This window comes from Crocodylus siamensis, chromosome 3, assembly GCF_052110815.1.
Source record: "Crocodylus siamensis isolate JL-2025a chromosome 3, ASM5211081v1, whole genome shotgun sequence".
Taxonomy (NCBI): domain Eukaryota; kingdom Metazoa; phylum Chordata; order Crocodylia; family Crocodylidae; genus Crocodylus; species Crocodylus siamensis.
In genome coordinates this window covers 259706724-259733337 of record NC_143397.1, presented here as the reverse complement: position 1 = coordinate 259733337, position 26614 = coordinate 259706724, and the positions used below count along the sequence as shown (strand labels likewise).

Genomic DNA, 26614 nt, shown 5'->3' with positions numbered 1-26614 from the left:
GCCACGATGGAGTCCAGCCCATTGTGCACTCCATCAAAGCAGCCGCAGGGCCCCCCCCCCCGAAACCTAGAAGCCAGGGGATTGGCGCTGCGCGCGCCTGGCTGGGCCGAGATAAGAGCCCCCTGCTGCTAGTGGTGGGCACGGAGGGGGTCCCGGGCCACCCCCACCCCGGCAGGGTGGTGCTGGGTGCCTGGGCTAGCTGTGGGCTAGTGGTACCAGGGGTCCCAGACAAGCTGTCCAGCTGGGACCGGGGCACTGGGGAGACCTGACGTGTTCGGTCTTTGCAGTGGGCAGGATGGGGGGGGGGGGTGCCATGGCTGTATGCATCCCACCGCAGGCTGCAGGCTTGGGCTGGGGGGGATTGGGGCTGCACAGCAGGCTGGGGCCCCTTCTGGCAGGTGGGCTGGGGGTCAGGGTCACTGGGCCAGGTTGCACTGGGTTGGACCAGGTTGGATTGGACTGTGCTGTGCTGGACTGGACTGGGCCAGACTGGGCCATGCTGGGCTGAGCTGGGCCAGATTGGGCTGAATTGGGTTGGATCGGGCCAGACCGGACTGTGCTGGACTAGGCTAAAATATGCTGGGTTGGACTGAGTCAGACTGGGATGGACTGGACTGGGCTAAACTGGTTGGATCAGACCAGATTGGACTGTGCAGGGCTGGACTGGGCAAGAGCGGGCCATGCTGAGCTGGACTAGCCTAGTCTGGGTTATGCTGGGCCAGATTGGGTTGAACTGGGTTGGACCAGGCTGGGTTGGACTGGGTCAGGCTGGGCTGGGCTAAACTGGGTTGGACTGTGCTGGGCCGGACTGGGCCGAGCATTTGGAGGGCGCCCGGCTCCACCTAGCGGGGGCCGGCGGTGCAGCAGGGCAGCCGGACCGTGGCACCGGGCAGCCGGACCCGTGGAGCGCCCTGGGGCGGGCAGCCGGCGCCCAGGGATGGCGGGGGCTGCTGGGACTAGCTGATGTCCTCGTGTACGTGGTGGTGTCCGCGGATAGCCGTGGGCCGCTGTCGGATGGCGGCCGGCGGCGTGTGAAGGCCTCCGGGCCCCGTGCGGGGCCGCAGCCCCCCACAGCCGGCCCCGCGAGGCAGGTCAGGCCCAGCCCCTGCGCCCAGTGCCGTGCAGCCCGGGCCCCGGCCAGCTCCAGGGGCCCAACCTGCCTGGGTTGGGGGTGCCGGAGCAGGGGCACGGAGCCGGGGGGAGCATCGGGGGCTGCGCTTTACTGAGCTCACACAGGCAGGTCCTTGGCCTCGTCCCAGTGAGTCTCGTCCGCGTCCTGGGGCCAGGCCTTGCCGCAGCGCAGCAGGGGCTGGGGCCAGTGTCGCACCACGTGCTGGCCCGACACCTCCCGGCAGTCGAAGTAGTTGAGGTGCAGCTTGTGCGCCAGCCTGCGGCCCAGGGCTTGCATCTGCTGCTGGGGGACACAGGGAAGGGAGCCTGAGCCCGGGGCAAGGGGCTCCCAGAGGGGTCCCTGAACGGGGTTGGGGCCCACCTCGTAGTCGGTCGAGAACCGGGCCAGCACCAGCTCCTCCAGGCGGTAGCCGCTGACCACGAGGCTGTAGAAGCTCTTGCCGTAGGCTGCGGGTGGTGGGGCGTGGTGAGCCGGCGGCAGGAGGCTGGGGCAGGTGGGGGGTGTTGTGCGGGGGTCCGTACCATCCTGCTGCTCCTTGAGCCGCACGTAGATCTGGTGCAGGGGGCCCTGTTGCCACAGCTGCTCGCGGATGAAGAGGCAGTAGAAGCCGTGGTGGTGGTTGATCACCAGGCGCCGCTTGGACACGGAGCACAGCACCAGCCACAGCCCGGTCGTGATCCCGAAGGCGAAGAAGCCGGTATAGTTCTGGTTGCCCTGTGGTGGGGGCAGGCGAGCTGGGGGCAGCCCCGTGGCCCCCAACATGGGGCAGGGTCCTGCTTTGGCAGTTGTGACCCCAAAACCCCCACTGGCATGGGGGTGCGGGGGTCCCTACCTTCTCCGTCTGGAAGTAGAGGCCACAGCCCACGGCAGAGAGCAGGAGGAGCAGGGCCCCTTTCCACAGCGTGTCCCGGTAGTACTCCACCACGAAGACTGCGGGACGGGGGGCTCAGGCACCGCCGGGCACAGCTCCCAATCCCGTGTGCCAGGGCAGCCCCGGGCAAGCCACAGGCCCAGCCTGGCAGCCCCTGCCCGGGGCACATGCGTGGGCAAGGTGGGGTGTGCCGCCTGAGGAGGTGCGTGGGAGAGGCCAAGGGGGCATGTTCTAGAGCAGGATGGCCTGAGCAGGGTCTGGAGCAGCAGGTTCTAGACCAAGCTGGAGGGGCCCGGAGCAGGACAGGGGCTTCCCCCACTCGCTGGGGCAGGAGCGCGCCCTCCCCACCCCGTGGGTGCTGGGGGCCTCCCCAGCTGCCCCCACCCCCAGGACCGGCGCCCATGCCCTGGGGGCTGCAGATGTCCCTGCCCGGCCTACCCTCGGGCTGCTGCACCTTGAAGGGGAAGTGCATGTTGTCCTGCAGGCGCTGCACCAGCTTCTGCTCCGGGTGGAAGGGGCTGAAGCTCCAGAGGATGAAGGGGCCTTTCAGCATGGTGGGGGCTGCAGGGTGGGGAGGGGGGCAGGGCAGCCAACGTGAGCTCCAGGGAGGTGGCTGCAGGGGCAGTGGGGCCGTTGTACCCCCCTGGCTCCAGCCCAGAGCCCATCTCTCTGGTGGCTGGTACCTGAGAGAGCAACGGACCGCAAGGAGGCTGCTGCCGCGGCAACTGGCTCCAGCAGGTTCTAGAGCAGACAGGCCAGCTCTAGAACCCCGACAGGAGCTGGCTCCAAGCCCCGGGCTTGGCTGCTCAAGGGCACAAGGGACTCTCGGGCTCTGTGTGCCAAGGACAGAAGCAGCAGACTCCTGGCTGGAACAGCCCTTTATTGCGCCACGTTGGGCAGTAGAAACGCTATAAAAGACACAAGGAGCCATGTACAAAAGGTGGGGGCGGGGGGAAGATGAGGAGGGCACGGCCCCAACCCCATCGGCTCTAGAAGCCACGACTCCAGTGGCTGGGGCTGGTTGGGGGTCACCGCCCCGTGTCCTGGGCCGGCTCCGGCTCGTCGGAGTGGGTCAGGAGCCCCTGCAGGCACTGGCGAATGGCGTCCGGACCCCGGTACGCCCTCTTTGTGCCACGGGGCAAGTGGCGGCAGGATGACAGGTTGAGGTAGCTCAGGCCAGGGCAGCTGAGGATGAGGGCACTGCGGGGGAGCAGAGAGGGGCAGTTATTGGAGGAGGGGGCTCAGGCTGGTATAGCTCCCCCCACCTAAGGAGGGCAGGGGAGGCAGGTGCTGTGCAGACCCTCGGGTGAGAGTTGACCCAGTTGCTGAGGCCAGTGAGGCTAGCCAAAGGCTCTGGCTTGGCCCAAAAGAGGGCAACGGGGCTGTCCAGCCTGCAAGAGACATGGGTACCTGGCCTGGCACCCATAGGACAGCTCTGGGACCAGCCCAGGGGACCCGGGGAGTAGGCAGGGGCTTGAGGAGCAGAGCTGGGCCACGGCCCCTGCAGCACTGCTGCCCGGCTGTGCCTGCACTCACCTGACGGTGCTCAGGGTGACCTTGGTGCCAGTGAGGTTGAGGGCACGTAGTGGGGCTGGGCCGCCGGAGAAGGCGGCCAGGGCCTGCTCCAGGTCGCGCTCGCTGAAGCTCTGCCCAGCCAGGTCCAGCTCCTGCAGGCTGTGCTGCCACTTCCAGGTAAGCAGGGGGCTGCCCGTGGTGGGCAGTGGCAGGGCGCTCGGGCTGCAATACAGCCCCAGGTGCAGCTGCTCCAGGTCTGTAGGGTGCAAGGAGGTCAGGGGGCTCAGGCATGGGGCAATGGGGCTCAGTGCCTGGCTGGGGCTTTGTAGGGCTCCATGGCGTGTCACCGGCCACCCCACAGACCCCTGGCATCCCATGTAAGGACTTCAATGCTGGCATGGACTGGGTCAGACTCCAGGTCTGTCCTGCCCGATCCCGTCTCCCACGGGGCAGAGAGCGGAGGCTGCAGGGAGAGTGACTGGGGCCGAGCAGGGTTTTCCCTCGTTCCCCTCCCCCTGCAGCCTCCAGCACTGAGGTCCAGGCAGGGCTGACGTGGAGGCCGTGCCCCTTGCTCCCTGCCCCAGAGCCACCGATGCCCCCTTTCCTACACGTACGTATCCAAGCCCTGGTGCATGTGGCTGAGCTCTCAGCTCCCACCACCCCTCAGGCCACGAGCCCCACTTTAATGCCAGTTGGAGGGAAAAGACCTCCCTGGTGTTCGTGTTAAACTGACACCTGCTCGGTCCACATGTGACCCTTGTTTTGTCTGGTAACAGTCAGTCAGTAACAAATCCCAGGGACTTTCTCTTCCCCATCGAGTGCGTTGTGAACCCTTCTCCTGCCCCCTCCAGCGCCTCTTCTCCAGACTGCCCACGCCCAGCCTCGTGAGTCTACCCCTAGGAAAGCCTCCCCGAGCCACTCAGCATCCTTGTGCACTTCTCTGCACCTTTCCCAGGTCTCCTATCTCCTTGTGCAGGTGCACGGCCCAGCGCCGGGCGCAGGATTCACAGTGTGGATGCCCCATGAGCTTAAAGGGGGCACCGTGACACTTTCCACTTTGTTCCCAATTTCCTTCTTTGTCCCTGACATGTTCTTGGCCTTTTTGATGGCAGCTGAGCACAGAGCTGATGTCTGAGTGCGCTATCCGCTACTCTGAGTTGGGCCTCGCGGGGTGCTGAGCACAGCCCAGGCAGCCCCTCCAACAGAGCGTCATGGTCCCCTCCCCGCCTCCTCCCGGAGCCCCTCGGCTTGGCTGCCTGTGCCCAGAAGACCACTTGTGTTTGGAGCTGGGATGCCTAGGTTCTCCCCAGCTCTCCCTGGCTGTAGCAGTGATCCTGATGTTAACCCCCTGCCCTCCACCCAGAGCAGCACGCTGCAGTGTCAGCGCCCAACAGGCACCAAGCCCCAGCTCGCAGTCACTGGGATTTCCGCAGCCCCCAACTGCTGTCACCTGCCAACCTCCAATCCACCTTGTGCTCCCTGGTCCTTCCCCTCTCAGCCCTTCTGTCTCTGCCAGCCACGTGCACCCCAGGCCAGGCCCCAGACAGCAGGCCCCTGCAGCAGCTCCTCAGCAGTAGAGCTGCTGGAGCTCCACAGCCTCTCCACCTCCGTGTTGTCCTGCTTGTCCCCGGTCTCTGCGTCCCCACCTGGCTGCAGCGCTGCACACACAAGGGCCTTGCCCCATGCTCCACTGGGGGTACTCAGATGGGAAGCCTGGGAGGCAACTCCAAGGCAGCCGGAAATGCAGCTGCATCCGGGGTGATGCACTGTGCACAGGGGCCTGAGCAGCATGGGGCTCTTGGGAACCATGCGGTGTTCCCAGCCCGGGCCTAGGCGGGCTACATGCAACTCACCGGGGCAGGGCAGCTCCTGCAGCCCCTTGGGCGTCACGCGGAAGCAGCCGCGCAGGTCGAGCATGCGGAGGCGGGCAGAGGCCCACAGAAGCTGGCGCAGGACGCTGTCGGTGACAAAGGAGAGCACCGTGGTGGCCAGGCACAGCTCCTCCAGCTGGGGGAAGCCCAGGGTGGCGGGGGCTGTGCGGAGGCTTGGCTTCGGGGACCAGATCACATTGAGGAGACGCAGCACCTAGATCGGACACAGGCCAAGGGGAGCCGGGAGCAGGCAGATGCTTTGCAGGCGACGCTTCTGAGGCAGAGCTGCCCATGCCCAGAGGCAGCATGGCCAGCCCCAAGCGAGGGCAGGGGTCACAGGGTCTGGGCAAGACAGGAGAAGGCCGGTACCTGCAAGTCCGGGCTGGCTGCTTGCAGCTGCTCCACAGGAAGCTGGAAGCGCTGGCTACTCTGCTTGATGTCCCTGTTCACCTCCAAGAGCTGCAGCCCGGGGCAGCTCCCGGCCTGCGGAGGTCACAGTGGGCGGTTCCTGCCTGGCACCTACAGGGGCCCGGGCACGACCTTCCCCTCCAGCCTCTAAGACTCCGGGGACTGGGATTCTCGGTCTCGCGGCCACAAGGGAAACCCTCAGCTTGAGCCTGCAGAGCCCGAAACCACCACCTGGGAGGCTGAGCTGTCCCCAGCATCACCACAGGCACGGGTTTCGGGTGTGGCAGGGGCAGGACCCTGTTCATCTGCTCCTCCACCCCCACCCCCGGCTCTTGCCCCTGCACCGCGAGCCACACAGGCAGCGCAGGACCTCCTACCCCACCCCTGGCCCACGGTCTCTGCTGGCTTACCGCGAGCATAGTGAGGATGGCGTTTATACGGCTGCTGTACGTCAGCCAGAGCCGCTTGAGGCGGGAGCCGGTGACCTCCAGGAAGCTCAGCACGGCCGAGGAGTCCACCTGGGCGCAGAGCGAGGGGGGCGTGGAGGCAGGTGAGCCGCTGGCTGCAGCAGAGGGGCCAAGTGGCCCAGCGGGGGGCAGGCCAGGGACTCTGCACTCCCCGTGTGGGAAGGGTCTGGGTACTACCCCGGGCGTGGGGGCCGTGTCTCCGAGCACGCTCCAGGCACCCGGTGCCCATTAATGCTCCCTGTGGTGGGTACTACCCCGGGCATGGGGGCCGTGTCTCCAAGCACGCTCCAGGCACCCGATGCCCATTAATGCTCCCCGTGGTGGTGAGGCTGATGTGGGCAGTGCCCCCCAGCCCTCGCCCTGGCACATGGCTGGCAGTCGTCAGCCCCACCCCACCTTGCTCCCGAAAGGGCACAAAGGACCTCCATCCTGCCCCTACCTGGGAGTGCTGCAAGTCCAGGCTCTCCAGCCGGGGACACCGCTTGGCCAGCAGGCTCAGGGACTCAGCCTGCACCCCGCTGCAGTGCGACAGCTTGAGGGAGGCGAGGAGGGGACAGGACTCCCCAAGGGCCTGGAAAGAGAAGGGGGGAAGCAAATCCTGCCAGGAACGGTCCCCCCAGGCCTCGGGCACTGCTTGGGGCCAGGGGCTCGGACAATCCTGGAACCGCACTCCCGAAACGTGGCCTGACTTGGATGCTGCCGTTGCGCCGAGAACAGCCCGGGTTTGGGGGGTCGACCTCACCTTCAGGGACAAAGGGCACGTGGCTCTTCCAGTGGCAGAGCGTGAAGTCCCGGAGGAGGGAGAACCTGCCGGGAGGGAGCAGGCCAGAGTGAGTCCAGCGCCACGTGGGGCTGGGGGTGGTCAGCCCCCTCTCCACGCTCGCGTGGCCCCTACCTGCTAGCGGCCAGCCACTCCACCGTGCCCAGGATCCTCTTCTCCGTGGCCGGAGGCTGCTTCTTGCCCGGCTCCACCCAGCAGAAGCCGACGGAGACCTGCTGCCAGAGCGCGGGGCTGGCGGCCGCCCGGTACCACAGCCGGCACACGCGGGCCACCCTGGAGGACACAGGGGACCCTCGCATGCCAGGGACCCGCTCACCCCCAGGGCGGCACGCGCCCCCACCCCGAGAGCCACGGCTCCCCGTGGGCCCCCGCTGCCCGGGGACCAGGGGAAGGGAGCCAGCCCCGCACCTGCAGAGGAAGGGCACGGCCCCCTCCCATGCCACCGACACCCGGAAGACGCGCTCCAGGATCTCCGGCGGCACCCGCTCGCCCCAGGCGCTCTGTGGGGCAGGGCCCGCCGCGCCCTCCTCGGCCCGGCTCTCGCCTGCTCTCCTCCGGCCCGGCGCCCGGCGCCTCCTCCTGCCCGCCCTCCGGGGCCCGGCCCCCGCGCCGGCGACGATCAGCAGCACGTCGTCCTCCGTCGTGTGCAGCCAGTAGTCCGGGGAGGCTCCCCGCCGCGCCGCCTTCCGGGGGGGGCCCCGCGCCGCCCCGCGCCGGCGCCGCCCCACCGCCTCCATGGCGCAGCCGCGTCTGGGGGGAGCGAGCCTGTGAGCCGGGCCCCCAGCGGCCTGGGGGCGCCCCCGCTTTCACCCCCGCAGGCTGGGGGAATTCTGGGAAGGGCATGGGGAAGGGGCCGTGGGGGTAGGGCGCAGGGGGGCTGCTGCAAAGGACTGTGGGAAGGGGCAGGGGCCCCTGCTGCAGAGCATTGTGGGAAGGGGCAGGGGTGTCTGCTGCGAAGGACTGTGGGAAGGGGTAGGGAGCCCTGCTGCCAGGCATTGTGGGACGAGGTAAGGGCACCTGGTGCAAAGGATTGTGGGAAGGGGCAGGGGCCCCTGCTGCAGGGCATTGTGGGAAGGGGCAGGGGTGTCTGCTGCAGAGCATTGTGGGAAGGGGTAGGGAGCCCTGCTGCCAGGCATTGTGGGACGAGGTAAGGGTACCTGGTGCAAAGGATTGTGGGAAGGGGCAGGGGCCCCTGCTGCAGGGCATTGTGGGAAGGGGCAGGGGTGTCTGCTGCGAAGGACTGTGGGAAGGGGTAGGGAGCCCTGCTGCCAGGCATTGTGGGACGAGGTAAGGGTACCTGGTGCAAAGGAATTGTGGGAAGGGGCAGGGGCCCCTGCTGCAGGGCATTGTGGGAAGGGGCAAGACGGCGTGGTGCAAAGGATTGTGGGAAGGGGCAGGGGACTCTGGAGGGCCCTACCGCGGGGCACTGTGGGAAGGGGCAGCAGTGCCCAGCGCGGGGCCGGGCCGGGCCGGGGGAGCCGCGCGGGGGATGCCGGGAAGGGCCGGGCAAGGCCGGGCGGACTCACCTGCAGCCGAAGCGGGGCCCGGAGGCGGAGTTATGTTGTCCCTCCCCTTCCGGGGCGGGGCTCGCATCTCCCGCCAGGGGTGAGCTGGGCTGTCCGGGGCCTGAGGGGCTGGTGAGGGGCAGGCGGGTGCGTGGGGGCAGGGCTGGTGGGGTGGGGGCTGGGGGAGTGAGGTGCATGGGGTGCTGAGGGTGGGGGGCAGGCCTGGGGGGCGGTGTGTGGGGGCGAGGTGCAGCGGGGAGTGTGCCTAGGCCTGGCACAAGGGTGGGTCTCACCCCGCCGTGCTCTTGTGCCGCCAGGATGCCGGAGGGACCCCGCCCCGAGGAAGGAGCAGCCCCGGTGCAGGGCGTGGGCGATGCCTGGAGGTGAAGCCCGGCGTGAACGAAACGGGTTTGGCCTTTCCCATGACCCGCGCCGCGTGGTGCTGGGAGACACAAATTGGATTAGCGGGGGCTGCGCTCCCCCTGGGCGCTGGGGCGGGCGGCCGTGTGGAGCCGCGGTAGCCGGCGCTGTGTTGCGGCAGCTGTTGACTTGCCCGGGGGTGCTGCAGGAGATCCGTGGACCCCCCCTCCCGCCCTTCCCCCCAGAAATGCCCATTGCACAACGTTGATTGCCTAACGGGCTTGCTCTGGCGGAAGGGGAAGAAAAACCCTTCTTCCCTGAATCAGGCAGGGTTCGTGCGAGGCTGGGCACGTTGGTTCCCGCTCCGGAAGGGGACGTGGCGAAGCCCGGAGCGATGCACAGCGCTCTCTCCTCGCTGAGACCAGGCAGAGACCTGCCACCAGCAGGCTGGGGCGGGGTCCCGGAGCTGGCTCCGCGCGGGGGCGGGAGCTGCCCTTGCCGTCACTCCTTCCGTGCGGCACAGGCTGTCGGCGGCTCCTCGGGCTCTCCTCGCACCTTGCACCAGGGCTCAGCGGAGCAGCTGGCTTCCCAAGGGAGGCGCTGGCTTGGGCCTGCGGGCTTTGCACGCCCGGCTCCGTCATCCTGCAGAGGTGTCCGGCTCCTCACCTTGCTCTGGTCGCCCGGCTGTGTAAGGTGGAAGGCTGGGCTGGCTGCTGGGGCAGGGGAGCACGCAGCTGCCTGAGCAGCCGGGGGGTGGGAGGACGCTGGGCACGCTCCCAGCTGCGACGGCAGGGTGGTGGCTGGAGAGCTGCGCCAGCCCCAGCAGTGCAGAGAGGTGGCTAAGGCCTGGGGCAGGTGAGGCTTCCTGGCCCAGGGGGTCTGTGCCACACCAACCTTGCCTTCCCCGGGAGGCTGCAGCCCAGCTGGGCAAACGGCGCTTGCAGAGCCCTCTTGTCCGGCATGGCTACGGGACTCCCTTCGTGACCGGAGGGGCTGGTACAGCCCATCGCAGCCTCCAGGGGTGGCGGAGATGCCTGTTGTGGGTGGGCTGGGGCTGGCTCAGCACGTTGCTTCCCCTCCCTGCTGCTGCTTTCCTGCCTCGGCTGCTTTATCTCTGCCTTTCAGCCTTTGCTCCTGGCTTTCAGCCTTTGCTCCAATGCCTGCCGCAACGTGGGCTCGTGGCTTCTCCATTTCCTTCAGCTCGCTGTGGTGGACCGAGGTGCTGGTGCCGTTCCCACCACCCCCATCCCTTTCCCCACGGCTCGGGGCCACCAGCAAGGGAGGTGCACAGAGCCTGTTGGCTGGAATTGCCCCGTTGGTCAGGGAGGGGGTGCTGCAGAGTGCTTTCCCCTGCCCCACTGCCTGCTCTTAGCAGCACCTGTTGCCCTCCTATGGGAGACCTGTCTGGGGCTTAGCAAGCATTGGATGCTATATGGGGTGAGAGGTGAGTGGCCTCATGATATCTGCTCGGAGCTGCCCCTGGCCGCAGATAACGAGATAGTTCCCACTCACCAGTGCCCCCTAGTCTGACCCACAGCCCTCCCCAGCATGGGGTTTCTCCTGAGAGGGTCTGAAGCCTGACGGGGAATTGCCTAGAGCCTGCGCTGGTCCCCAGCCAGCCTGCCTAAGCCTCTTCATGCAGCGTCTCATGGAGCCTCCCCCATGGGGCACTGACCGCCTGGGCCTGGCATGCTGGCCCCCAGGCGGCTAGATCTGGCCCACATCAGCACCACTCCGGCTTGTAGAATAACCCGTTGTCTGTCTCCATCTCTCCCAGTGATGGCTGGCTGCAGGGGCCCTTGCGCCAACAGCACCTGGCTCCTTGCGTCTCTCTGCGTGCTGTAGCCCGGGCTGTGGGGAGCAACTCTGTTGTAGACGCACAAGATTATCAGGTACCAGACATGCACCTTGTTCTCTCCTCTACCCTCTGCTTGAGGAAGGAGCTGGACTAGGGGCCTTGTAGGGTAACTTCGCAGAGCTGCAGCATTTTCTTTCCCTTGATTGTTGATGAATCTAGGTCCAAACTGGTCATGCTTGGTTTCAAGTGGCCAGAGGCTCAGCTGGAGGGTGCCCCAGGCTTGGCATGAAAGATCCCTTGCTCTAAAGCCTTGCCAGGCAGGCAGAGGGCTGGGGGCATGGAGGAAATGGGCTGGACGGGCCAGGTAGGAAGTCTGCCCTGGCTGGTATCTGCCCCCTCCAGGCTGCTCCCGGGATCTTGTCACCCTCTTCACCTCCATACACAACCCTGGAGGGCTGCCGGGGCCCGCAATGGTCCCCTCATGCCAGGTCGCGGGGGCCTCAGCTGGCTGTGCTGAGCGCACACTCCAGCAGCCGTGTTAACTCGAACCCCGTTCCTCTCTAGCACCCGTGTCGACAGGATGGCTGCTTGTGAGCCACACCGGGCTGCGCTCACCCACGTGCTGGTGGCCCTCTTCGGCATGGGCTCCTGGGTTGCCGTGAACTCCCTCTGGGTGGAGCTGCCTGTGGTGGTGAAGTCACTTCCAGAAGGTGAGGAGCAGGGGCCCGCAGGCTGGGGCGGGCTGAGGAACCTCAGGGGTGGCAGGGATTCTCCAGGGCATGACGGGCTGTACGGTGGCAGCAGGCACGGGTTTGGCCTCTCGGTGCTGTGCTGCAGCTGCCACCGGGGCCTCTCGTGCTGCTGTTCCTGCCCGAGCTGCTCTCCTTGCTCCCAGCTGCTGCATCCCCCTTAGAGCTGGGGGAAGGAGGAAGGAAGGGATTCCCAGGGGTGACTGGTGAACAGAAGTGGAGGGAAAGATGCTGTCTTCCTCCCAAGGAGCACAGCCAGGCGAAGAGCAAGGCCCTGCCATGCACTGGGTCAGCTCTGGCCTTGGGGTGGGGGCCCAGCTGGGAGCTCGTGGAGCTGTGACAGCTCTGACCCCAGAGCAGTGAGTCTCAGCAGGGGGTGGGGCTGCCACCGCACCCTGCTGCCAGCACCAGTAGTGCACCCAGCTCCATGGAGGGCCCTGAGCTGCAGCAAACCCCGGCCGGTGCAGGACAAAGGCAGGAAGACCTTGCCTCGGCAGCCCCGCCTCGCCCCTGCTCTCTTGGCTGCTCTCCCTGTTTGCTCCCTGCCTTGGCCCCCTGGCCCAAGCTTGGCTGGTTGGAGGCTTGGGGAAGGCTGCTTCCCCCCCTTGTGTGCTGAGCTCCTGCTCCAGGCAGCTGGGAGGAGGTGGGATCCACCCCGTCTCCCCTCAGACCTGGCTGGGAACAGGAGCTGGCCTGCGAGCTGCAGAGGGCTGCCTGCCTGCTCGTGCTCCACGGGTCCTGGGGAGGCGTCCAGGCCACGTCTGGCTCCCTGCGGCAGCCGTCCTCGCCCGTCTGCCCCATCCGGCGCCTGCTCCGGCAGGCACACAGTGTTCCTAGCGCCGGTGCCCAGAGAGCAGGTCACGTTTCCTTCTGCGTGCGCTCGAGCCTGCGTGACTCAGCGCCTGGAGCTGGCCTGCTCCTTGCTGGAATTCGCCCGCGCCCCTCCTCGCTGCGGCCGGCCCCTGGCCCAGGCACGGGGCTCGCGTGGAGAGCGGGTCCTTCTGCATCTCCCCTCCCTGGGCCAGCTGGGGGTCGCCACCGTAGCCTGGCCTTCCTCTGGGCAGCCCTGTGGTGTTAGAGGGGGAGACCTAACCCCTCTGCTGCCCTTCAAGGAGGGCAAAAAGCCCAGTGCAAGGGGCTCGGCCGGGGAAGGCTGCCCCAGGCTGTGTGCAGCTGTCGTCTCGGATCACGGCAGGGAGGGGACACAGGCACGCGGCAGGGCCGAGGCCCCGCAGCCAGGAAGCTCAACTCCCTCCATGCTTGCGATAGGATAGAGGGAGCTAGAGACTGCTCCAGAGCCTGGGAGACCCCCAGTCCCAGGGCCCAGCCCGTGCGCTGTGGGGGTGGGCTGCCCGCTGTGCCGGGAGCGGGGGTCCAGGGAGGCGTCTCTGCTCCTCACCCTCCTTCCCCTCCCCACAGGCTGGAACCTGCCCGCCTACCTCTCCGTCCTCATCGCCCTGGGCAACGTGGGCCCCCTGGCCGTGGCCCTGGCGCACAAGCTGGCCCGGGGCAAGCTGGACGAGCGCTGGGTCATCCACGGCGTCCAGGGGCTGGGCCTGATCGCCACCGTCTTCCTGGCCCTGTTCTGGGAGCGCACGGTGCTGGTGGCAGGGCAGCCCCGCAGCCTGCCCTACCTGGTGCTGGCCCTGACCCTGGCCCTGCTGTGCTGCACGTCCAACGTCACCTTCCTGCCCTTCATGTACCGGCTGCCGCAGCCCTTCGTGCGCACCTTCTTCATCGGCCAGGGCCTCAGCGCCCTGTTCCCCTGCGTGCTGGCGCTGGGGCAGGGCGTGGGCCAGCTGGAGTGCCGCAACGGCACCGGCCACAACGCCTCGCAGCCCCGCTACCTGGACGAGAGCTTCTCGGCCACCACCTACTTCTGGCTGCTCTTCGCCATGCTGGCCGTCTCGGCCCTCGCCTTCCTGGGGCTGCGGCCAGCCGTGCCCAAGAGCCCCTCCAAGGACAGTGTGGGCACAGAGGAGTCCTTCCCGCTTCAGGACGGCACCCCCAGCCCCGCCAGCACCCCCGTGGTACCAGCACCCACTGCCCCGGCACCCTCCTTTTGGAGCAGGCGTAACATCTACCTGCTGGGGCTGCTGGGGCTGTCCAACGCCCTGACCAACGGTGTGCTGCCCTCGGTGCAGAGCTACTCCTGCCTGCCCTACGGCAGCCTGGCCTACCACCTGGCCGTCGTGCTCAGCAACATCGCCAACCCCGTCGCCTGCTTCCTGGCCATGTTCGTGCTGTGCAGGTGAGTGCGGGCAGCTCCTCCGCTCCATCTCTGCAGGGCAGAGGGGTTGGGCTGGTGACCTACGGTTCATGGTCAAAGACCCGTGTCCTGGCTTCACGAGAGCTGGTTCCTGTCCTGCATGCTTGCTCCAAGGGCCCCAGCCCCCCACGAGGTCCATGGGCCCACTCAGACTAGCGTACTTTGCACTTGGGCAGGGCGTGCTAGGAGCAGACACGGGACGAGTCGAGATCGTGGGGTGGTGCTAACCCCCTTGGAGCATGTGGGCACAGGCTCAGCCCACCTTGGGCTCGCTGTTTCTTACCTCTGGGCCAGGCAGAGCTCGCCTGCAGCATTGTGACCCCTGTCCTCTCTGCCTGCAGGTCGGCAGTGGGCTTGGGCGTCCTCTCCGCGCTGGGAGGTGTGTTCGGCATCTACCTGATGGTGCTGGCAGCTCTGAGCCCTTGCCCTCCGCTGGTGGGGAGCGCCGCGGGGGTTGTCCTCGTGGTGAGTGCTGGGGGCAGCCAGCTGTCTTGGGGCATCTGCTGGGGAGGGGGTGTCTGCCCCTGCCGCCCCTGCCGCCCCTCCCGGGTACCACCCACCTGGCTCCGAATGGCAGGGGCTTCTGGAGCGGTAGGGCCGGCCCCTGCTCCTGGCTGTGCTGAGGTTGTCTCCTCCGCGGCCAGGTTGGGCATCACGAGCACACTGCCAGTGCCCCCGTTTCCAGCTGGGGGGCCGGGCCCAGGCACCAGCCCTGAGAAGGTGGATCCACGGGAGCTGCCTGACCCTGGTTCTCTGTCCCAAGTCTGCTCTGAGCCGGGCCAAGTCCTCAGTCCCCCCCGAGGAAGCCCCAGCTCGCAGGCAGGCACTGATGCAGCCTCTCCCGGCAGGTGCTGTCGTGGATCCTGTTCCTGGGGCTCTTCTCCTACGTGAAGGTGGTGATCGGCAGCCTGCTGCACGAGGCGGGGCACGCTGGCCTGCTCTGGTGCGGCGCCGTCATCCAGGCCGGCTCCCTGGTGGGTGCCTTGGCCATGTTCCCCCTCGTCAGCATCTACCGCCTCTTCCACAGCGGGCAGGACTGTGTGGACAACTGCGGGGCTTGAGCCCCACCGGGCCCGGCCCAGCCCCCCACCCGCCCGGCGGACCTGGGGGTGCTGCGTCGTCCCCTGCATCGGCCGCTAGCGCATGCTTTAGAGGAAAGCCTGTGGCTTCGCTGGGGGCTGGCCCCCTCCTGCTGGGACCACAGGCATGTAGGCCAGTAACGTCGAGTAGGGTAGGCTTGCTGCTGGGGCAGGAGCTGGCTGTGTGGGGACACCCCCCCCCCCCCCCCCCCCCCCCCCCCCCCCCCCCCCCCCCCCCCCCACACACACACACTACGAAGCTGGAGCCCACGCATACCCCTGCCTTGTGCTGGAGCCTGATGCTCCCGTGTATTAGCTCCTGGGGAAAGGGGCTAGTGCAGCTGGAGTCCTTGGGTTTATTTTTTCATAGATTTCATAGACATCAGGGCTGGAAGGGACCTCGGGAGATCATCGAGTCCAGGCCCTGCCCAAAGGGCAGGAAGTCAGCTGGGGTCACAGGATCCAGCAAGATAAGCATCCAATTTGCTCTTGAAGGTGTTCAATGTAGGTGCTTGAACCACCTCCGCTGGCAGACTGCTCCAGACCTCGGGGGCTTGGACAGGAAAGAAATTCTTCCTTATGTCCAGCCTGAAACGGTCTTGCAGGAGTTTGTGACCGTTCGACCTCGTCATCCCTTGGGGCGCTCTGGTGAACAGACGTTCCCCCAGATCCTGGTGGTCACCCCTGATAAATTTATAGGTGGCCATCAGATCACCCCTGAGCCTGCGCCTTTCCAGGCTAAAGAGTCCCGTGGCTCTCAGCCTGTCATCGTAAGATCTGTTTTCCTGACCTCTGATCATGCGCGTGGCTCTCCTCTGGACTCAGTTTATGCCGCTGTCCTGAGGGAGGGGAAGGGGTAGCAACCCGATACCCCATCCCCATCAGGCGTGCGGAGCCATGAGCCCTGGCCGGGCAGGCAGCAGGCCTGGCCAGGGTCTCTGCTCAGGACGTGCTATAGTACCAAAGACACCTGTCCCCGGCTGCCTCGCGTGGCCCCACTGCCGTCTGTAAGCACAGTAGGATGCGGCTGGGCCGGGAATAAAGCCTCATCTCGTGACTGCTGTTGATTCCTTGCAGGCGCCGCTGGCTGGGGAAGGAGCTGGCTTGAGGTGGGGAGAGGGCAGAGGCTGGGGATGGGGGGCAGCCCCTTGGCTACCTGCAGCTGGACATGGCTCCGAGTGGGGCTGGGGGAGAGGGCAGGGGCCTGGTCCTACCCTGTTGGGGCAGGGGGGGCAACTCCAGCTGGCATCACTGTTGCAGGCAGCCCCGGCCCCCCCCCCCCGTGCAGGCACAGCTCCCTCCTGGGCCCCATCCAGCCCCCTGGGCCCGCAGGCAGCATCACAGCCCGGCTGCATGACTCTCCCAGCACAGACCCGCCTTTGTGCCCCGCGCCGGGGCGGGCAGCAAGGGGGGTTTGCCGGGAAGCGAGACCGATCGTCGGTGCCTGAGCCCCCTGCGCAGCATGTGACGGGCACGGCAGGGCGCAGCTCTGGTGCCTGACACGTGGCCCCGAGCGCAGCCAGGGCACAGGCCTCCGGGACACGCGAAGCCTCCCTGGGAGGTAGCGGGGCACCCGTGTGCCCAAGCCTAGGGCAGGCTCAAGCCACGGGCAGGGAGCACACGGGTGTGTCGGGGTCAGAGACCGCGGCCCTGGAGCCTGTCCCGGCGGGGGGCTGGGGACCTCTGTTGCCCTGGCTCCAGGTCTGGGCAGAGCCGGGGGCACGTGCAGCCGTGTGCTACCTGGACGTCCCAGGGATGGGCATGCGGCCCCTGGCACCTGAGAAGGGCTCAAGGGGCAAATGCAGCCTCCTGCCCTGGTGGGGAGCAGTGAGTGCTGAGCCAGGAGCCGGTGGGGGTGGCGGGTGGAGCCCCCTGGGAAGGGCAGCAGGAGGGGAGGCCTCATCTACACTAGGGCGCCCTGTGTCTGCCTGGGACGGGGTTCTGCTCGCACCCCCTGGTCCTGGAGGGGCTTGTGGGGGGGGGGAGGGGTCCTGGGCCCGCAGCAAGGCGACTCTGTCCCCCCTGCAGGGAAGCCCCGGCTCCGGCTGCGCTGGGGTTACTTTGCAGTTGGCCCCTGGGCTACATTGGCCGCACCACTCCCCGCTCCCGGCCCCTCTGCCCGTGTCTCCCACGTGGCCGCAGTCCTGTCACGGGTCATTAGTGGAGGCGTGAAGCCTCCGGCCCGTGCCAGGGGCTGACAGCTTGGTCATGTGGGGCCCGCCCCACGCTATGGGTGAACCCCAGCGCCTCCCCGGGCGGCAGGGAGTCCATGCCAGCCCTGCGCCGGAGCAGGAGGCAGCTGCGAGGTAGGATGGGCGCCTGGCTCCTGGCATGGCTGCCCGGGGCAGAGGGGCTCCTGGCACATTGGGGAGCAGGTAGAGTGGGCACGAGGGGAGCCAGGGGCAGGGGGTGCCCCAAGCTCGGTGCCGTGCAAGGGGGGCATCCACCGGCAGAGCCTGCCCCAGCTGAGAAGGGGCTCAGCTGCGGCCTCTGCTCCTATGGGGTCTGCGTGGATGGAGAGCCGGGCCCGGCAGGGGCACATCTAGGCCCCAGGGCTGGGACTGGGGACCGACCCCCCCCGCTGGACCTGGGGTGGCCAGGACCGGGCAGGGAGCTTGTGAGCCCAGGGGCCCCGATCCTGGACCACCAGGCCTGGGACACTGGGCAGCTTTGCCCTGCAGCCTGGCGAGGTGGAGGGGTGCCAGGGCAGGACAGGCCAGGGGGCAAGAGCTGGCGCTGAGGCAGGGCAGGATTTACAGCCATCCGGCTCCTTTGCACCAGTCTGGCTCGGCCCCACTGCTGCTTCCTGCTGGCCGCCTGCATTGTCCTGGGGCCTCCCGCCCCCACACGGCCCTGCTCCCAGCTCTTTATCAGGCCCTCGCGGTGCCTGGGCCTTGATGCAATCCCCTTTGAAGGCACCGGCTCCCCCTGCCCCAGGGCTGGTCCAGAGCCAGGCAGGTCCCCTCCCTGCTGGGTGTGATCTGCGGGGCTGACGCGACCACCTCTGGGGTGCGAGACGAGGCCCAGCAGTGCAGGGCTGGGGGGCAGGCGCCTTCAGCCGAGCGTGGAGAGGTACTGGGCCTGGCGCCGCCTGGGCTGGGTGGGAACAGGCCGGGGTCGCCGAGCCCCAGGTAGGAGCTGCCCTGCGGCCCGGGGTAGGGGGTGGGGAGGCCGGAGCCGGAGCCTCCGAGCCAGGCCTAGACTTTGCCCTCCCCGCCGCACCCGGAGCAGGAGCCAGGGACTAACATGGCCCCGGGCACATGTGACTGCCTGTGCATGTGGGTATGGGTGGGCGCATGTATCTGCATGCCTGTGTGAGCATGCCTGTGTGCATGTGTATGTGTGAGAGCGTGCGTGAGCCTGTGCATGCACACACACGCATGTGTGTGAGTGCATGTGTGAGCATGTACATGTGCACTCACGAGTGTGTCCACACACATATGTATGAGTGCCCATGCATACATGTATGCAGGTGCATATCTGTGTGCACATCGATTCATAGATGTTAGGGTCAGAAGAGACCTCAATAGATTGAGTCCGACACCCTGCATAAGCAGCGTTTACATATGCATGCACATATATGCATGAGCGCATGCGTGTACGTTTGCGCCTGTGTATGTGCACGCACATGGGAGTGTATGTGTGTATATGTGCGTGCATGTGTACGTACACACACATGGACATGGGTCTGTGTGTGCGCGCGCTTGTGTCCATCTGTATGCATGACTGCATGCGTGAGCACAAGTGCGTGTATGCAATACATGCACACACAAGTGTCCGGCCAGGTAGCCAAGCTGTGGCAGGGACATCCCATCCCATCCCAGGCGGCCGGCCGCAGCGGGGCCTATGTGCCAGGAGCCCCGGCCCCCGTGGCCCTGGCTGGACCCGGGGCTGCGTAGCACCCACCTCTGCAGCCATGTCCGTGTGCACGTGTCAACACAAGCCTGCATGTGGGCGCCCCCGCCACACATACGCGTGCACAGGGTCCCCGCGGGAGCCCCGGTCCCGTGGGGAGGGGGCCCTGGCTCTGGGCTCCCTCCCGGGCGCCGCGTGCCGCGCCAGCACTGACCTCCTTCTGCTCCCCCAGGTGCGGGCCGTGGGGATGGCGCTGGCCGTGCACCTGCTGTCCTGCCTGCTGGGCACCGGCTCGTGGGTGGCCATCAACGGGCTCTGGGTGGAGCTGCCGCTCATCGTGCCCGAGGCGCCCGAGGGCTGGGACCTGCCGGCACACCTCACCCTGCTCATCCAGCTGGCCAACGTGGGGCCGCTGGCCGTGGCCTTGCTGCACCGGCTCCGGCCCGGGCGGCTGCACGAGCCGGGCCTCGTCGGCGGGCTGGCGGGGCTGGGGGCGCTGGCCTGCCTGCTGCTGGCCTTCCTGTGGCGGGCCAGGGTGGTCGTGGGTGGCTCGCCGCGCAGCCTGGCGCTGCTGGCGCTGCTCTTCTGCCTGGCGCTGGTGGACTGCACCTCCTCCGTCACCTTCCTGCCCTACATGCGGCGCTTCCCGGCGCCCTTCCTCACCTCCTACTTCGTGGGCGAGGGGCTCAGCGGGCTGCTGCCCGGGCTGGTGGCGCTGGGGCAGGGCGCCGGGGCCGTGCGCTGCGTCAACGCCACGGGCAACGGCACGCGGGCCGAGTACCTGGCGCCGCGCTTCTCCGTCACCCTCTTCTTCCTCTTCCTCGCCGCCATGATGGGGCTGTGCCTGGCCGCCCTGGCCGGGCTCCAGCAGCTCCCGGCCGCCCGCCGCGAGCGCGCCAAGGAGCAGAGCCAGGCCCGGGCGCCCGTGGAGGAGAGGCCCATGATGGGCTCGGCGCCCAGCGCCGGGCGGCCGTCGTGGGCGCGGGCGGCCGCTGTGTTCGGGCTGCTGGCCTGGGCCAACGCGCTGAGCAACGCCGTGCTGCCGGCCGTGCAGTCCTACTCCTGCCTGCCCTACGGCCGCGCCGCCTACCACCTCGCCGCCACGCTGGCCGCCCTGGCCAACCCGCTGGCCTGCTTCGTGGGCATGGTGCTGCCCAGCCGGTGAGCGCGGGCGCCCGGGGCGGGGCGGGGCCGTGCCGTGGGGGCGGGGGCCGCCGTGCCCGCCGCCACCCCCTCTCTGCCCCCAGGTCCCTGCTGGCGCTGGGGCTGCTGACCGCGGCGGGCTCCGGGTGCGGCTGCTACATCATGGCCGTGGCGGCGCTGAGTCCCTGCCCGCCCCTGCTGCGCTCTCCGGCCGGGGCCGCCTGCATCGTGAGTCGCGGGCGGGGGCGCGGTTCGAGGCGCGCGGCGGGGGCCTGACGCTGCCGCCCTGCAGGTGCTGAGCTGGGTGCTGTGCGTGGGCCTGCTGTCCTACGTGAAGCTGATGATCGGGCTGACGCTGCGGGACGAGGGGCACGGCGCGCTGGTGCGGTGCGGGGCCGTGGTGCAGCTGGGCTCCATGCTGGGCGCCCTCGCCATGTTCCCCCTGGTCAGCGTCTACCGCCTCTTCCACGCCGGGGACCCCTGCAGCACGCGCTGCGCGGCCTGACCGCGGCGTGGACTCGGGCCGAAGGAGCGAGGGGGATTTCCCGGCCTCTGCTGCAGCTGGGTCTCGGGCTCCGGGGTGACCCCGCCAGCTCCATCTGACTGCGCCCCGGCTGGGCCCCCTCCCCGCCCGGGGAGCTGGAGCTGCCAGGACGGGGCTCGCTCCTGCTGAGGTGCCCCACCCAGCACGGCGGGCCAGGGCTGCTGTGCGTGGGCCTCGGAGGAGCGCGGCGGGGCCCCCCCACGCCCGTGACCCCCGGCTCAGCCCCGCCGGCGCTGGGGAGCGAGATGGGTGCCGCCGGGGGGGCACGGGGCCGCCGCGATCCAAGCCGCCCTTCCCGGGCGGGGCGCGCGATGGCACCACCGCCCCACGCCGGCCCCGAGCGGCGCGCTGACGGCAATAAAGCGTTTCCCCCAACGCTGCTCGGCGCCGCCCGTTTGTGCGCGAGCCGCGTCCGACCGCCGGGCCTGCGCCCGTTCCCGCAGGCGCGGCTCTGCCGCCTCCGCCTGCCCGCGGGCTCGCGCCGCGGGTCGCTGCGGGCCGCACCGCGCCGCACGTGGAGCCGGGCAGGGGCGTGTCCACGCGGCGCCCCGCCCACTCTGCCCACACTCCGCGCGCACCAATGGCGGTGCGCAGCGCGCAGGGAGGGGGCGTGGCCTGCCTCCCCCGCTTCCCACCCCCGGCGGGCCAATGGGGGCGCCCGGGCGGGGCGCGGAGCGCGGCGCAGCCAATGGGCGCGCGGGGGCGGGGCGGGGCGGGGCGGCCGGGCCGGGCGGGCGGCGGGCGGCCGCGGCGGACATGGAGCTGCGGCGGGCGGTGAGTGGCGCGGGGCGTGGGGCCACGCGTGGGGGCGGGGCGGGTCACGCGTGGGTCCCCGCTCACCGCCCCCCCTCGTCCCCGCAGGCGCGGCTCTGCCGCCTCCACGCGCCGCTGCTACTGCGGGGCCGGAGTCTCGCGTGGGCGCCCCCCGTCGCGCCCCGGTAAGGACCCCGGCCCCGCGTGGGGCCCCGCTGCCACGGGATGGGGTGGGCCGGGGCCCCCAGTCCCACCAGTGCTCCCAGTCCCAGCCCCCAGCGCACCCAGTGCCACCAGTGCCAGCGCCCCAGTGCCCCCAGTGCCTTCAGTCCCAATGCCTCCAGCCCCAGCGCCCCAGTGCTCCCAGTCCCAGCCCCCAGCGCACCCAGTCCCACCAGTGCCAGCGCCCCAGTGCCCCCAGTGCCTTCAGTCCCAGTGCTCCCAGTCTCAGCCCCCAGCGCACCCAGTCCCGCCAGTGCCAGCCCCAGCGCCCCGCCCCCGCGCGGGCTCACGGCGTCTCCCCGCAGCGGTGGCGCGGGGCAGCGCGGCGGGCGCCGGCGGGCGCTGGCGGCGCTGGGGCTGGGGCTGTCGCTGGCGGCGGGCGCCTGGTACGTGCGGGCGGAGCGGCAGGAGCGGCGCCAGCTTCGGCTCCGGCTGGACGGCATCGGGCGCTTCGTCAGGTGGGTGCCCGCGTCCCGGTCTGGCCCCGCCAGCCCCCGGGCCCCCGGGCTGCCCCGACACCGCCCTGTGCCCGCAGGTCGCTGGCGCTGGGGCTGCGCATCTCGCTGGACTACTGGTGGACGGCGCACGTGGCGCTGCGGCGCGTGGCTGAGGTAGGTGCCCCGGGGCGGGGCGGGCGGGGCGGGGGGGGTCCCCGGCTGACGCCCGTGGCCCGTCCCAGGACAGCCCAGCGCACTGCGCGGCCATGTCGGCGTGCCACCAGCGAGCGGCCGACAGCCTGGTGGGCGGCGCCATCCGCAACGGCGGCCTCTACGTCAAGCTGGGCCAGGGCCTGTGCGCCTTCAACCACCTGCTGCCGCCCGAGTACATCCGCACGCTGCGCACGCTGGAGGACCGTGCGCTGCAGCGCCGCTACGGCGAGGTGAGGGCGGCACCGGGCGGGGGGCGGCCCCCGGGAGAGCTCCCGGGGGGCTGCCCTGACCCCTTCCCCGCCGCAGGTGGACGAGCTGTTCCTGGAGGACTTCAAGGCCCCGGCTAGCGCGCTCTTCCAGGAGTTCGACTACCAGCCGGTGGCCGCGGCCAGCCTGGCCCAGGTGCACCGGGCTCGGCTGCGGGACGGCACCCCTGTGGCCGTGAAGGTGGGTGGGGGCCGGTTGCAGCCCCCGGGCTGGCAGCCCCGGCAGTGGCAGTGCCTGGGGGGCCCCCGGGAGCTGTGCAACGTGGGCTGGGGGCGCTCAGCCTCAGCGCTCCCCCCAGGTGCAGTACATCGACCTACAGGATCGGTTCGAGAGTGACATCCAGACGCTGGAGCTGCTCCTGCGCATCGTGGAGTTCATGCACCCCTCCTTCGGCTTCAGCTGGGTCCTCAAGGTGCCGGGGTCTCCGGCTCCCTCCACTGGGCTGGGTGATGCTGGGGGGTGGGGGAGAGGGGCAGGCCCCCTTTCCACAGCCTGATTTCCCCGCCCCCCCAGGACCTGAAGGGGACGCTGGCGCAGGAGCTGGACTTCGAGAACGAGGGCCGCAACGCAGAGCGCTGCGCCCGGGACCTGCGGCACTTCCCCTACGTCGTCGTGCCCAAGGTGCACTGGGACAGGTGCAGCAAGGTGCGGGGCCGGGGCTGTGTCTGTCTGCCCCTGCACCCACGTGGGGGCCCAGCCCCTGCCCTTGCTCTGTGGTGGCTGCTCAAGGCCCCCACCCCAAGGGAAGAGGGCAGCCCCCCCACCTACCCCGGGCCTCCCCACAGCGGGTGCTGACGGCCGATTTCTGCGAGGGCTGCAAGATCAACAGCGTGGAGGGCATCCGGAGCCAGGGCCTGCAGCTCAAGGACGTGAGTGCGGCACCGGATCTGGGGGCGCGGGGGGCAGTCGTGCGCCAGGGGATGTCAGTGAGTCGCGACCGGGAGCAGCCCGTGCCCAGCGCCTGCCCCCAGGCCCCGGCGGGAGAAGCCCCTCTGCAAACCCCCGGGCAGAGCAGAGCTGGGCCTGGGAGTTGCAGCCAAGCAGGTTCAGGCTGGAGATCAGGAAGCCCTTCAGGGAGGGAGCAGGAGAGACGCCGGGGAAGCGGGGGGGCTCTCTTCATTGCTGGTGGTGTCGAGGAGAAGGTGGGCAGCCACTGGTGGGGGATGATCTGGGTGCTGCGATGCCCATGCTCTGCTATGGGGATGTCTGAGGCTTTTGGGTTGTGCTGGTTGCCCCCTTCCCCCATTTTATCTCCATGGGATAGGGGGGTTTTTACTTTCCCCAGAGGCACTGGGTGCTGCAACCCAGACTGGGGATACGGCTGGGCTGTGCCAACCCCTCAGGGTCCTGCCCGGAGAGTCTTGCCCCCACGCTCAGGCTCAGACTGATGCCGCACTGGGACAGGGAGGGATTTCCTCCCCGCTCGGACTGGTGTGCACTGGGGGGGTTTGCTTTCCTCTGCAGCAGCTTTGGCTCTGCCTTGTGACCGTGCTGCGGGCGACTGTAGCTTTCCAAAGACGTTGGGCAACAGACTTGCATGGGCTGGTGCTGTCAGGCCTGATTCCGTCTCAGGCAGGGCTTGGACTGGCCACGAACTCCCACGGGCCGTGCCTGCCTGCCTGGGCAGCCTCCCACCTCCGTCTCCAGAGGCGGTGCAGCAATGCCAAAGGGCCCCAACCCTGGGGATCACCTTGTTCCCCCTCTTCCCCCCCGTGGGCCCGGGCAGCCTTGTCTGCACCAGTCCTGGGGCAAAGCGGGGCCAGGAGGTGGAAGCCCCTATCCTGCACACCCCCCGCCCCCGGTGCCCACAAGTGTGTGGCAGCATCGGGGCTCACAACAGCCCCCCCAACCGTTGCAGGCTGCAGAGAAGCTGATCCGGGTGTTCGCCGAGCAGATCTTCTACACAGGCTTCATCCATGCGGACCCGCACCCAGGCAATGGTAGGGGGGCGCTGGGGGTTGGCCTGGGCCTGGTGCTGCTGGCTCAGCTCACGCTGGCCCATCATGGGGGGTGGGGGCTGTCCTTCCTGCTCCAGAGTGAGACCGCCGGGGGCTGGCAAGGCATGTCCCAGGCCCGGGGGTCCGTGCTGGGCACGGGCGGTTGCGGGGGCCACGGGCTCTGAGTGCTCTGTGTTGCAGTGTTGGTGCGAAAGGGCCCGGACGGAAAGGCGCAGCTGGTGCTGCTGGACCACGGCCTCTACGAGTTCCTCAGTGAGGGGTACAGCCATGGGGAAGGGGGCTGCCTTTGCTTCTGCTGCCCTGCCTGGCAGGGCCGCCTGGGGGTGGAGGTCGCGGGAGGGTCCTGGAGTGGTGAGCACTGATGTGGGCTCCCTCACGGGCAGGGACCGAGCGGCGCTGTGCCAGCTGTGGCAAGCCATCATCCTGCGCAACGACACAGCCATGAAGGTGCACTCGGCTGCTCTTGGTGTCAAGGGTGAGCGGGGCTGGGCTGGGCCTCCCTGGGTGGCAGCTGCAAGGCCGGAAGGGGTTCAGGGCTGCAGCAGGCTCTGGGCCTGGGGCTGTTCCCTGCTGGCCATGGGCTCTGGTGCCTCCCCCTTCCCTGCCTGGCTCTACTCTTCCCAGGTCCTCAAGGTGACCTGGGCTCCCTGGTTGTGGCCCCGGCTGCTCCTGGCAGTGGCAGAGGGAGTGGGAAGCCCCCAAGCTCCATGCCAAGCACTGGGAGATGATGGAGCCGGCGGGTGCTGGAGAAGTCTGGGCTTAGCTACAGGGGAGTGATGCAGACCTCACCCCAAGTTAACTGGGAAGGTGATGGGCTGGGATAGAGATGGATGGGGGAGCTTAGCTGCCCCCAGGCTGCTGGGTGGTGTGGGCTGCCATGGGGGGTATTTCCCCTTCCTGTTGCTGCATGTGTTGGGGGGTTTGGCACTTCTGGGGGAGGCTTTGGGTGCTGGCTGCAGCCCAGGCTGAGGCTGGGCTGCGCCCATGCTCCTGCTGGCACCAACCCCGCAGAGTCCTGGCTGGAGGGTCTTGCGCCCCTGCTCAGGCTCAGCCCCGTGCTGCACTGGGGCGAGAAGGGGGAAATCCGTCCCACACTGCTCCGACTGGGCCAGACTGGTGACGATGCAGTGGGGGAACAGCCTCAGCCCGGGCTTCCTCAAGTGCATTTTCATAGAAATCCCCGAGCCACAAGGCTGGCAGAGAGCTGCAGGGTCACATCCAGTCTCAGCCTTGCCCACGGCAGAAAAACCCCATCCAAACCAGCCTGGCCAAACACCCTGGACACAGCCCTGGCATTGCCCCTGGGATACAGGGGGGTCGAGGGCACTGCAGAGCCCAGGTTGAGGCCATGCCCCCACTGCAGAGGAACCAACTCCTTGTCCTTATGCACAGTGCACACAGCTGGGGTATCATGGGCATAGAGCCCCCCTGGCCATGCTCCTGCTCCCTGAACCCCTCCACTGCTGGCTCCCCCCAGATTACTTCCTGTTCTGTGAGCTGCTGCTGCAGCGGCCCCTGCACCCGGGGCAGCTGGCGCTATCAAACCTGCTGACGCGGGAGGAGACTGCCTACATGCAGGCCATGGCTCAGCACCACTTTGACCGCATCATGGAGGTGCTCAAGGCCCTGCCGCGGCCCATGCTGCTCGTCTTCCGCAACATCAACACCGTGCGCAGCATCAACGTGGCCCTGGGTGCCCCCACCGACCGCTACTTCCTCATGGCCAAGAGGTAGGGGGGTGCTGGGCTTGGGGCCGGATCTAGCTGGCTGTTCCCCACAGAGCCTGTAGCCAGGACCCCCCCAGTCCCTGGTATGGGGAGAGGGTAGGACGCTGGAGGCTTCTGCAGGCCTGCACTCACCCCTTTGTCCCTGCAGTGCTGTATGCAGCTGGAGCAGGCTGGTGGGGCAGAAGTCCTCGGGCATCCGTGGCAGCACCCTCTTCCGCTGGTTGCGGGTGGCTTGGGAGAGCCTTAAGTTTGAGGTGGCCCTCAGGTAAGGGGCAGCAGTTGGGGCAAGGGCTGGGTGCCAGGGCAGAGGGTTGCCTGCTCCCCCTGCCTCCTGCTTCTCTCCCCAGGGTGGAGATGCTGTCCATGAAGCTGACGGCCTCGCTCCTGCGCCTCCTCACCTCCCTGGGCTTCTTCCCCGAGAACGAGCAGATCTACCAGTACCTGCAAGCCTAGCCAGGCCTCTGCCGCGGACTGACAGCTGGGGCAGGACCCTGGGGGACAGGGCAGCTGCTGGGGGCTTTGCCCCCCTGACTCTGGATACCAATAAAACTCCCTGGTGCCTATGGGCACACAAGAACTGGCACTTCTCCAGGACTGGGAGGCGAGTGGCTGCAGGGAGCATGGGAGGGATGGTAGCAGTGAGGGGGCCGGGGCCAGGCAAGTGAAAATGGCTCTAGGCTTCCCCCCTCC

The 26614-nt window shown here is 68.5% G+C and overlaps 4 protein-coding genes across 12 annotated transcripts; 3 read left to right on the top strand and 1 right to left on the bottom strand.

Moving 5' to 3' along the window:
* Positions 1–2893: 2893 nt before the first annotated feature.
* On the bottom strand, positions 2894–8648 carry FBXL6 (F-box and leucine rich repeat protein 6). The gene is made up of 10 exons (XM_090040863.1): positions 8463–8648; positions 7454–7795; positions 7160–7318; positions 7002–7071; positions 6704–6835; positions 6208–6315; positions 5759–5872; positions 5372–5603; positions 3540–3774; positions 2894–3203 (listed from the first exon to the last, which is right to left on the bottom strand). Exons 1-10 carry the CDS (start codon positions 8636–8638, stop codon positions 3032–3034), a joined length of 1740 nt encoding a protein of 579 aa, XP_089896989.1. The 5' UTR covers positions 8639–8648; the 3' UTR covers positions 2894–3031.
* On the top strand, positions 8577–15862 carry LOC149869753 (solute carrier family 52, riboflavin transporter, member 2-like). Of its 7 annotated transcripts, none has more exons than XM_090040856.1 (7): positions 8577–8650; positions 8868–8933; positions 10688–10802; positions 11273–11418; positions 12877–13708; positions 14068–14191; positions 14575–15862. In XM_090040856.1, exons 4-7 carry the CDS (start codon positions 11289–11291, stop codon positions 14785–14787), a joined length of 1299 nt encoding a protein of 432 aa, XP_089896982.1. In that variant the 5' UTR covers positions 8577–8650; positions 8868–8933; positions 10688–10802; positions 11273–11288; the 3' UTR covers positions 14788–15862. The 7 variants fall into 7 exon arrangements, with proteins under 7 accessions (XP_089896982.1, XP_089896987.1, XP_089896984.1 ...); XM_090040861.1 differs by having other exon boundaries at positions 8590–8650; positions 8868–9598; XM_090040858.1 differs by having other exon boundaries at positions 8590–8650; positions 8868–10129.
* Positions 15863–16006: 144 nt separating this feature from the next.
* On the top strand, positions 16007–20576 carry LOC149869752 (riboflavin transporter 2-like). 3 transcript variants are annotated; one of them, XM_090040854.1, is made up of 4 exons: positions 16007–17111; positions 18893–19821; positions 19908–20031; positions 20096–20576. In XM_090040854.1, the coding sequence occupies exons 2-4, from the start codon at positions 18908–18910 to the stop codon at positions 20306–20308; spliced, it is 1251 nt and encodes a 416-aa protein (XP_089896980.1). In that variant the 5' UTR covers positions 16007–17111; positions 18893–18907; the 3' UTR covers positions 20309–20576. The 3 variants fall into 3 exon arrangements, with proteins under 3 accessions (XP_089896980.1, XP_089896979.1, XP_089896978.1); XM_090040853.1 differs by having other exon boundaries at positions 16007–17877; XM_090040852.1 differs by having other exon boundaries at positions 18893–20031.
* Positions 20558–26501, top strand: ADCK5 (aarF domain containing kinase 5; the record flags this gene model as incomplete). The annotated part of the gene is made up of 15 exons (XM_090037724.1): positions 20558–21121; positions 21209–21285; positions 21628–21780; positions 21858–21933; positions 22002–22202; positions 22279–22419; positions 22538–22651; positions 22753–22884; positions 23025–23108; positions 24098–24179; positions 24378–24456; positions 24581–24672; positions 25675–25927; positions 26073–26189; positions 26272–26501. Coding segments are annotated over 15 exons (2271 nt in total), but the record flags the coding sequence as incomplete, so codon positions are not given.
* Between the last annotated feature and the right edge of the window lie 113 nt (positions 26502–26614).